The sequence below is a fragment of the Nycticebus coucang genome, chromosome 7, assembly GCF_027406575.1.
Source record: "Nycticebus coucang isolate mNycCou1 chromosome 7, mNycCou1.pri, whole genome shotgun sequence".
Taxonomy (NCBI): Eukaryota; Metazoa; Chordata; class Mammalia; order Primates; family Lorisidae; genus Nycticebus; species Nycticebus coucang.
In genome coordinates, this window is record NC_069786.1 from 73,397,740 (window position 1) to 73,408,732 (window position 10,993).

The 10,993-nt window shown below is 36.9% G+C and overlaps 1 protein-coding gene across 1 annotated transcript; it reads left to right on the forward strand.

The window, feature by feature from the left end:
* Window positions 1-3,701: 3,701 nt before the first annotated feature.
* Window positions 3,702-4,172, forward strand: LOC128590479 (60S ribosomal protein L23a-like). Its single transcript, XM_053597803.1, has one exon. It carries the CDS (start codon window positions 3,702-3,704, stop codon window positions 4,170-4,172), a length of 471 nt encoding a protein of 156 aa, XP_053453778.1.
* The last annotated feature ends 6,821 nt before the right edge of the window (window positions 4,173-10,993 follow it).

Sequence of the window (10,993 nt, forward strand, 5' to 3'; positions counted from 1 at the left end):
ATTTTATTAATAGCAGTGATATTATATTAGGGCGAAGGGAAGGATGTAGTGCTAGAAATGAGAAAAACTGAAATCTGGTCCCATCTCTACCAACTAGAAGCCCAGAAGCCCTATGACCTAAAATTCTCTGAGCCTCAAATTTTTCACTCTTAAATTAGAAAAGCAACACTCCCTGCCTCATTTCTGTTGCTGTAAAGATCAAATAAATCACACTGTTAAGGTACTATACAAATATACCATTTATTGGTACTCAATAAATATGATTTGATTTGAAAATTATGTTGTCTTATTCCATGAATAGAACATTTTCTCTCTTTTGTGGCTGAAGGAGCATCAGCCAAGCATCAAGAGGGCTTGAAAAGGGAAATAGGGGTCCTCTGGATCCAGTGAATTTCCAACAACTCATTTATGTTCAGGTGATTTATAGCACCATGGCCTTCTACTGTCATATTCTAGGCATCCCAGTGTTTATTTTAAAGGTATATTTCTGTAACACAAGAAAAACAAAATCAAAATGTAAAATCTCTACCACCCAGCCATTGTTTTGTTAAAAACAAATAATACATGGTCTTAAATTGATCAACTATGTTTGCGTAATTGATTATACCCTAGGAAGGGAATCATAATCCAGCCAGAACATGTCACACACCCTGACATCTCTTAGGTGTCTCCCTTAGGGACAAAAACCTCCTCCTGCACAATCTAAGTTCTTGGCTTCTTATGGTTTAAAATTACTCCTCTACCTGCAAACCATAAATAAGATCATTCTCACCTTTTCAGTCTCACATAATCTAATATCAAGTTCAGATGGTATCAGATGCCAAAGGCAATCTAAGATATTTCAGCAACACATCAAATGTTCATTCATTATTTAGTAAGTCTATGTGCAAGGGACTGGGGCACACAAAAATGAATGGCCCAATCTAACTATTATTTAGACAACTTACCTTAGTATCTCTCAATATTTGTATATTTTCTGCCTATAAGCATAGTTTACAATGTTTCCATTAATGGAACTTTAAAAAGAAAAAGTATAGTTCAAGTAATAACATGGTTAAAATACTTGGACTTTAGTGTGCTTGTCCCATCTTTTAAGACAATGAAAGGCAAAAGATTATTTAGAAAACTTATTTGATATTCATAATAGGCTCAACACTCATTGCTCTGGTGAAAGCAGAAAATGTACAAGAGCATTTTTACCTGGTATAACAAAACAGCCCAATAGAAAAGGTAAAGTATTGGTGAAGTATACAGCCTTTATGATATTTCTTGAAATTACTGCACCTTTATAGAGGATGATATTCAGCTGTAAAAAATATGGAAATGTAAAAGAAAAGAGATTAAATGTAGGATTTATCTATGGGGCCCAGTACATTAAACCCTTAACACACTTGAAATATTACGGTAACTTAGACCTGAACATCAGGATCACGAAGGAAATTTTAATGGTCACCTGTGCCTTCACATCTAAGATTTCAGTTTTTGTTGTTTTAAAGGTCTTTTTTTACATATTTGCTTGACTTGCACAATTACAGCAGTTTTTCAGTTTAACCAAATAAGATAAAAACATTTGAAATCTGTTTTGCAAGGTCCTGACCATATGTGCAACAAGTGAAAACCGTTTCTTGCCTTCCTATCTCCCATGAATGCTCAGGTCCAGCCACCAGGATAGAAATGGCAGCACAGAAGATCATGCCTGTGGGATAGGCAGGATGCCCAGCTCTAAATTCTCTTTCCATGAAACACACTGGAAAGGGGGCAAAGCAGGGTTAGTCTTGAATCTATAAGCTGTTAGGGAGTGATGCAGCCATGCCTCCATCTGTCACCTGAAACTGTCCCCTGAATGAGGCACTATCTGACACACTGGTCCCCCATTCAAGGTGAAAGGACAGGGTCAGTTCCCCCCAGTGTACATTGTTCCTGCAAGGACTGAGTGCGTGGTTATCAGACCCTAGAGAGAACTCGTAATTATGACCGGAGTTGGCAGACAGCAAAAGGATGAACACAATACCTGAATCGAGTATTCAAGATGTAAGAAAATGGTTATAATATAGGCTTAAATCCAGAAATCTGGGTTTAGGCAGAAAGGGAAAGCAAAAAGTAAGCACAAAGAGAGAAGCGGGGGCACGGGGAACCGTGGCTGAGTGGGAGGTGAAGAGGTGACAGGCAAAGCTCAGTTCCCAAATCTGTCATCTCTCCCCATTCCCCTGGGCAACTTCAAGGCTTCCCCTCACCAAGTCTTACATATGCCACATAGTTGATAGATAAAAGCTAGCTGGTAGTTAATTTTTTTTAGATAAAAAGGCCCTAAAGAGTTCTTGTTTAAAATGGCATCTGGCTAATAGCCCTGATATAGCCTCTTCCACTAAAATACACACACACATGCAAACATTTATATTGCCACCAAAAATTAAGATTAACAATCAACCTTACCACTAACTATAAGGTCAATAGACCTGGATTTTTAAAGGCAATTAGTGGCCCACCTGTGCTCACCGCCAGACCTGGAGAAAGCCCACCTGTCTGAAGTTAGAAAGGCCCATTATGTCTTCCCCGCTGTCTGCCACCTGGCTCATTAAATCAGACAGCCATTCTTCTCCTATATAAGTGCTTCTTTTTAAGCAGGAGTGTTATTTTTTTTTTCATATCCAATCTCTCGTCTGCAGCTTTTTTCATAAAAACCATCAAGAAAATTGCCTAAGGAAAGAACTGGTCAGGAAGAAAGAATGGGAGGGAAGGCTTTGAAGGTGCCTTGTTACCCCCAGGAAGGTGTTCCCCTGAAGAAAGTATAATGCAAAGGAAGAGAGAACAAAAATTCCTGACATAGACTAAATATTGTAGATTTCATGTCAGAAGGGATAGAATGAAGGCAGGACAAGTGATAACACTGGGTCAACACTTAAGGAAAGCAAGCAAGCCGAACACCAGAAATTGAGCTAGTAGCTCTGGACGTCAACTTGCCCTGCAGATGTAGTTCCATAAAGGGAACTGAGCCAGTATTCAGTGCAGGGAAAGTAGCACCTGCTAGAAACACCAGGTCAGGATAGATCTCCTTTGCTAAGAAGAGTGATGAGAAAAATAACTAACAGATGCAGTTTGGTAAACGACACAGAAATAGAGGGTATCATCCTAAAGACTTGGAGGGAACATGGATTTCAAAAAAAGATTTTATCACAAGAATTAAAAAATGTTTTCAGAAAATCCTTTCACTCTCCAGGAGAATTCAAGCAGTAATGACTTTTGTGGATCAGGAACAGATATTCTTAGCAAGAGAATAGGTCATGAGATAAAGACAGCACAATGAGATGAAAATGAAAATGAGTGAGTTTAAAAAGGATTAAAGTGAAATTAAAATGCAATGATGATTAAAATCTGTATTTGAAGTTGTGTAGAACAGACATGCCTCTGTAGCTAATCAAGTCAGAAAGCAGGAAATGAACCTGAGAAATTCTTCTGGTACAAAGGAAAAGAGCAAAGATGAACATGATTAAAGCAAAGATAATAGATATAGAAGGCCTAAGAACTGTACATGTTTTTCAGGAAGAAACAGAAGGGATATAAATAAGAAGTTGTATTCAATTTTTAACTGTCTTAACCTTTAAAAAATGTTAAGAGTATTCAGATCCAGAATCTAATATATACTAAACAAAATCAATCTATGAAAACAATCTATGAAATTCATCTTTGGCTCTTTTCACAAGATGGTGCCGAAAGTGAAGAAGGAAGCTCCTGCCCCTCCCAAAGCAGAAGCCAAAGCAAAGGCATTGAAGGCCAAGAAGGCAGTGCTAAAAGGCATCCACAGCCACAAAAAAAAGAAGATCCATACATCACCCACCTTCCGGCAGCCAAAGACTCTGAGACTCTGGAGGCAGCCCAGATATCCTCGGAAGAGGGCTCCCAGGAGAAACAAGCTTGACCACTATGCCATCATCAAGTTCCCCCTGATCACTGAGTCTGCCATGAAGAAGACAGAAGACAACAACACACTTGTGTTCATTGTGGATGTCAAAGCTAACAAGCACCAGATCGAACAGGCTGTGAAGAAGCTTTCTGACATTGATATGGCCAAGGTCAACACCCTGATCAGACCTGATGGTGAGAAGAAGGCATATGTTCGACTGGCTCCTGATTATGATGCTTTGGATGTTGCCAACAAAATTTGGATCATCTAAACCAAGTCCACCTGGCCAATTCTAAATATATAACTTTTCACCATAAAAAAATAAAATCATCTTTGAGAACTTTTGAAGTGCAGAGATAAATGAAAAATAAGTACTCTATGAGCATGACAGAAAGGGGGAAACAGTTCACTCTCAAATCAATAAAAATCAAACAGCACTCAGATCTTCTCTTGCCGTAGAAAATTCTATAAAGACAAAAAGAATGTCTACAGAATTTTGAGAAACTTTCCTACCCACAATGTTATACCCCAATGAGTTGTCTTTCATGTGCAAAAATAACTAAAACATATTTTCAAATATGAGGGTGCTTAGAAAGGATATTTCCCTGGGATCATTCTTGAAAAAAATTACTTAAAGACGTACTCTTTCTGACTGAGAGATGATTTATATAATAAGCAGCATAAGAAAGGAGCTCTTATGCTTTGAAGGATTAGCAAAGAGCTGTGATGGAAGGTATACATTGTAATTACATTAAATAACTATTGTAAATTTGTTAAGAGAAAGAAAATGTCCAAAAGTACCCACAAAATAAAAATGCTATATAAAAATAATAGGAATAATATGCATCTTAAATCTTTAAATCTAGGTTGATATTAACAAAGATAAGAAAATGATAGGGGAAAAATAATAAAAGTATGTTCCAATTTGATGAAAGTATTTCAAAATGTACATAAAACCAGCATATTGTACCCCATAATTGCATTAATGTATACAGCTATGATTTAATTAAAAAAATAAATAAAAGTATGCCAAATTTTTCACGGAATAAAAGAGGAATTTAAAGGTATAGTTTAATTCTTGACTTTAAATTAAATTTGAGCAAGTCAGAGAACGATTTAGCAGAAAGAGGGATGGAGGGAGGGCGGTGGGGCCTTGGTGTGTGTTACACTTTATGGGGGCAAGACATGATTGCAAGACGGAATTTACCTAACAATTGCAATCAGTGTAACCTGGCTTACTGTACCCACAATGAATCCCCAACAATAATAAAAAAAAAAAAAACCCAAAAAATAAAAAATAAAATAAATAAATCAATTGCAACCAGAAAAAAAAAATAAAAATAAAAATAAAAACAATTCTAAGGAAACCAATAGTAAATTTTAAATTATAATATCATCTTTCAATATTACCTTAATAGAGCAATAGAAGTAAATTTTAAAAGTAAACAAAATATACTTTATAAAGCAAATAAGTAAAAGATAAGGAAATAGAATGTCAGAAAGAGGTAAAACATAAAATAAGAAAAAAATATAAATGGGTTAAAGCAACGCATTTTAGGACCAATATTTTTAAACCAGCTTCAAAAATAAAATTAAACTCCATGCTGCTTAAAAGAAACCCACCAAAAGCTACGTGACCCAGAAATGTAAAAAGTGCAAGAATGGGTAAATATGTATCTGATCAATAAGTGAAAGAAAAATGTACAAATCAGTAGGCAAAAAATGTAATTTTATATCATTTATCAATATAAATTTATGTTTAATCCATGATGAAGGGAAGAAATATAAACAATTTCATGCACCAAATAACAAAGTAATATTTAATAAGCAAGGCCCTTATACTAGACCATAAAACCAGCAACTAATTCCCCAAAGCAGAAATTCTAAAGGCCACAAATTTCTAACCACAATAAGATCAACCCAAAAACTATTGCTTCATATTTAAACAATCAAACTAATAAGTTAGAAATACTAATAACAGGGAGAAGAACAAGATGGCAGCCGAGTAAGAGCTTCCTTGCATCTGAGCACTGTGAGTCTGGGGAGATAGGAATCCAGGCATCTCTGGCTGGTGGGATCTGCCTATCATCACCCCTGTGAGGATACAGAGAGTCAGCGAGAGACTTCTGGACCCCAAGAGGAGGACTAAAACAGTGGAAAACCGGCAAGTGGTGGCGTGTGTTCAATCAGTCTAAACCCGCCCGCAACTTCCACAGGCACGAAAACTTAAAGAGCAAGAGGAAGTGAAAGGAAAATTAGGGCAAGGACACAGATAAAAGAAATCACTCATGAGGAAGAATCAGCAGAAAACTCCAGGCAACATGAAGAACCAGTCCAGAACAACCCCGCCAAGGGACCATGAGGTACCTACTGCAGAGGATTCCACCTGTAAAGAAATGTTAGGAATGACAGAAAGGGACTTTAGAATACACATGATGGAAACAATGAAGGAAACTGCTAATAAAGTGGAAAATAACCAAAAGGAAATCCAAAAACAGAATCAAATAAGAGATGAATGATATGAAGAATATAAAAAGGATATAGCAGAGCTGAAGGAACTGAAACAGTCAATTAGGGAACTTAAAGATGCAATGGAAAGTATCAGCAACAGGATAGACCATGCAGAAGAAAGAATTTCAGAGGTAGAAGACAAAGTTCTTGAGATAACTCAGATAGTAAAAGAGGCAGAAAAGAAGAGAGAGAAAGCAGAACGTTCACTGTCAGAATTATGGGACTTTATGAAGCATTCCAACATACGAGTTATAGGAATCCCAGAAGGGGAAGAAGAATGCCCCAGAGGAATGGAAGCCATACTAGAGAATATTATAAAAGAAAATTTCCCAAATATCACCAAAGATTCTGACACACTGCTTTCAGAGGGCTATCGGACCCCAGGTCGCCTCAACTCTAACCGAGCTTCTCCAAGACATATTGTGATGAACCTGTCCAAAGTCAAGACAAAAGAAAAGATTCTGCAAGCTGCCAGGAGTAAGCGCCAGTTGACCTACAGGGGCAAATCCATCAGAGTGACCGCAGACTTCTCTAATGAAACTTTCCAAGGAAGAAGACAATGGTCATCTACCTTTAATCTACTTAAACAGAACAATTTCCAGCCCAGAATTCTGTATCCTGCTAAGCTAAGCTTCAAAATTGACAGAGAAATCAAATCATTTACGGATATACAAACATTGAGGAAATTCGCCACAACAAGACCAGCTCTACAGGAAATACTTCAACCTGTTCTGCACACTGACCACCACAATGGATCAGCAGCAAAGTAACAACTCAGAAATTAAAGGACAGAAGCTAACCTCCACACTGATGCAAAAGATAAAACTAAGCAATGGACTCTCACCAAATAAGACAAATAGAATACTACCACACTTATGAATTATCTCAATAAATGTTAATGGCTTGAATTCCCCACTGAAGAGACACAGATTTGTTGACTGGATTAAAAAACACAAGCCATCCATTTGCTGTCTGCAAGAAACACACCTGGCTTCAAAACACAAATTAAAGCTCCGAGTGAAGGGTTGGAAGACAATTTTTCAGGCAAATGGAATTCAGAAGAAAAGAGGAGTTGCAATCTTATTTTCAGATACATGTGGATTTAAAGCAACTAAAGTCAAAAAAGACAAAGATGGTCATTTATATTGGTCAAGGGAAAAATACAACAAGAAGACGTTTCAATTCTAAATATTTATGCACCCAATTTAAATACTCCCAGATTCTTGAAACAGACCTTACTCAGTCTGAGCAATATGATATCTGATAATACCATAATAACAGGAGACCTTAACACTCCTCTTACACAGCTGGACAGATCCTCTAAACAGAAATTAAACAAGGATATAAGAGATTTAAATGAGACCCTAGAACAACTGTGCTTGATAGATGCATATAGAACACTTCATCCCAAAAAGAAAGAATATACATTCTTCTCATCACCCCATGGAACATTCTCCAAAATTGATCATATCCTGGGACACAAAACAAATATCAACAGAATCAAAAGAATTGAAATTTTACCTTGTATCTTCTCGGAACATAAGGCACTAAAGGTGGAACTCAACTCTAACAAAAATGCTCGACCCCACCCAAAGGCATGGAAATTAAACAATCTTCTGTTGAATAACAGATGGGTGGAGGAAGAAATAAAACAGGAAATCATTAACTTCCTTGAGCATAAAAACAATGAAGACACAAGCTACCAAAACCTGTGGGATACTGTAAAAGCAGTTTTGAGAGGAAAATTGATCGCTTTAGATGCCTACATTCAAAAAACAGAAAGAGAGCGCATCAATGATTGATGCTAAATGCTATCAATCATTTAGCATTTGATAAAATCCACATGGCTTTCCAAAGCCATCTTAGGGAATTGGAAAAAGGAGAACAATCGAAGCCTAAACTCAGTAGAAGAAAAGAAATCTCCAAAATCAAATCAGAGATCAATGAAATTGAAAACAAAAGAATCATGCAGAAAATTAATGAAACAAGCAGTTGGTTTTTTGAAAAAATAAATAAAATAGATAAACCATTGGCCAGACTAATGAGAAATAGAAAAAAAAATCTCTAGTAACCTCAATCCGAAATGATAAAGGGGAATTAACAACTGATCCCACAGAGATACAAGAGATCATCTCTGAATACTACCAGAAATTCTAAGCCCAGAAATTTGACAATGTGAAGGAAATGGATCAATATTTGGAATCACACCCTCTCCCTAGACTTAGCCAAGAGGAAATAGAGCTCCTGAACAGACCAATTTCAAGCACTGAGATCAAAGAAACAATAAAAAATCTTCCAACCAAAAAATGCCCTGGTCCAGATGGCTTCACACCAGAATTCTATCAAACTTTCAAGGAAGAGCTTATTCTTGTATTGCAGAAATTATTCCAAAAAATTGAGGAAGAAGGAATCTTCCCCAACACATTCTATGAAGCAAACATCACCCTGATACCAAAACCAGGAAAAGACCCAAACAAAAAGGAGAATTTCAGACCAATCTCACTCATGAATATAGACACAAAAATTCTCAACAAAATCCTAGCCAATAGATTACAGCTTATCATCAAAAAAGTCATTCATCATGATCAAGTAGGCTTCATCCCAGGGATGCAAGGCTGGTTTAACATACGCAAGTCCATAAATGTTATCCACCATATTAACAGAGGCAAAAATAAAGATCACGTGATCCTCTCAATAGATTCAGAAAAAGCATTTGATAAAATCCAGCATCCTTTTCTAATTAGAATACTGAAGAGTATAGGCATAGGTGGCACATTTCTAAAAATGATTGAAGCTATCTATGACAAACCCACAGCCAATATTTTACTGAATGGAGTAAAACTGAAAGCTTTTCCTCTTAGAACTGGAACCAGACAAGGTTGTCCTCTGTCACCTTTACTATTCAACATGGTGCTGGAAGTTCTAGCCAATACAATTAGGCAAGACAAGGCAATAAAGGAAATCAAAATGGGAGCAGAGGAGGTCAAACTCTCCCTCTTTGCTGATGACATGATCTTATACTTAGAGAACTGCAAAGACTCAACCACAAGACTCCTAGAAGTTATCAAAAAATACAGCAATGTTTCAGGATATAAAATCAATGTCCACAAGTCAGTAGCCTTTGTATACACCAATAACAGTCAAGATGAGAAGCTAAATAAGGACACAACTCCCTTCACCATAGTTTCAAAGTAAATGAAATACCTAGGAATATACCTAACAAAGGAGGTGAAGGACCTCTATAAAGAAAATTATGAAATCCTCAGAAAGGAAAGCAGAGGATATTAACAAATGGAAGAACATACCATGCTCATGGATGGGAAGAATTAACATTGTTAAAATGTCTATACTTCCCAAAGCAATCTACCTATTCAATGCCATTCCTATCAAAATACCTACATCGTACTTTCAAGATTTGGAAAAAATGATTCTGCGTTTTGTATGGAACTGGAAAAAACCCCATATAGCTAAGGCAGTTCTTAGTAATAAAAATAAAGCTGGGGGCATCAGCATACCAGATTTTAGTCTGTACTACAAAGCCATAGGGCTCAAGACAGCATGGTACTGGCACAAAAACAGAGACATAGACACTTGGAATTGAATTGAAAACCAAGAAATGAAACTAACATCTTACAACCACCTAGTCTTTGATAAACCAAACAAGAACATACCTTGGGGAAAGACTCCCTATTCAATAAATGGTGTTGGGAGAACTGGATATACACATGTAAAAGACTGAAACTGGACCCACACCTTTCCCCACTCACAAAAATTGATTCAAGATGGATAAAGGATTTAAATTTAAGGCATGAAACCATAAAAATCCTCAAAGAAAACATAGGAAAAGCACTGGAAGATATTGGCCTGGGGAAAGGCTTCATGAAGAAGACTGTGGTGGCAATTGCAACAACAACAAAAATAAACAAATGGGACTTCATTAAACTGAAAAGCTTCTGTACAGCTAAGGAGACAACAACCAAAGCAAAGAGACAACCTACACAATGGGAAAGGATATTTGCATATTTTAAATCAGACAGAAGCTTGATAACTAGGATCTATAGAGAACTCAAATTAATCCACATGAAAAAAGCCAACAATCCCATATATCAATGGGCAAGAGACATGAATAGAACCTTCTCTAAAGATGACAGACAAATGGCTAACAAACACATGAAAAAATGTTCATCATCTCTATGTATTAGAGAAATGCAAATCAAAACAACCCTGAGATATCATCTAACCCCAGTGAGAATGGCCCACATCACAACATCTCAAAACTGCAGATGCTGGCGTGGATGTGGAGAGAAGGGAACACTTTGACACTGCTGGTGGGACTGCAAACTAGTACAACCTTTCTGGAAGGAAGTATGGAGAAACCTCAAAGCACTCAAGCTAGACCTCCCATTTGATCCTGCAATCCCATTACTGGGCATCTACCCAGAAGGAAAAAAATCCTTTTATCATAAGGACACTTGTACTAGACTGTTTATTGCAGCTCAATTTACAATCGCCAAAATGTGGAAACAGCCTAAATGCCCACCAACCCAGGAATGGATTAACAAGCTGTGGTATATGTATACC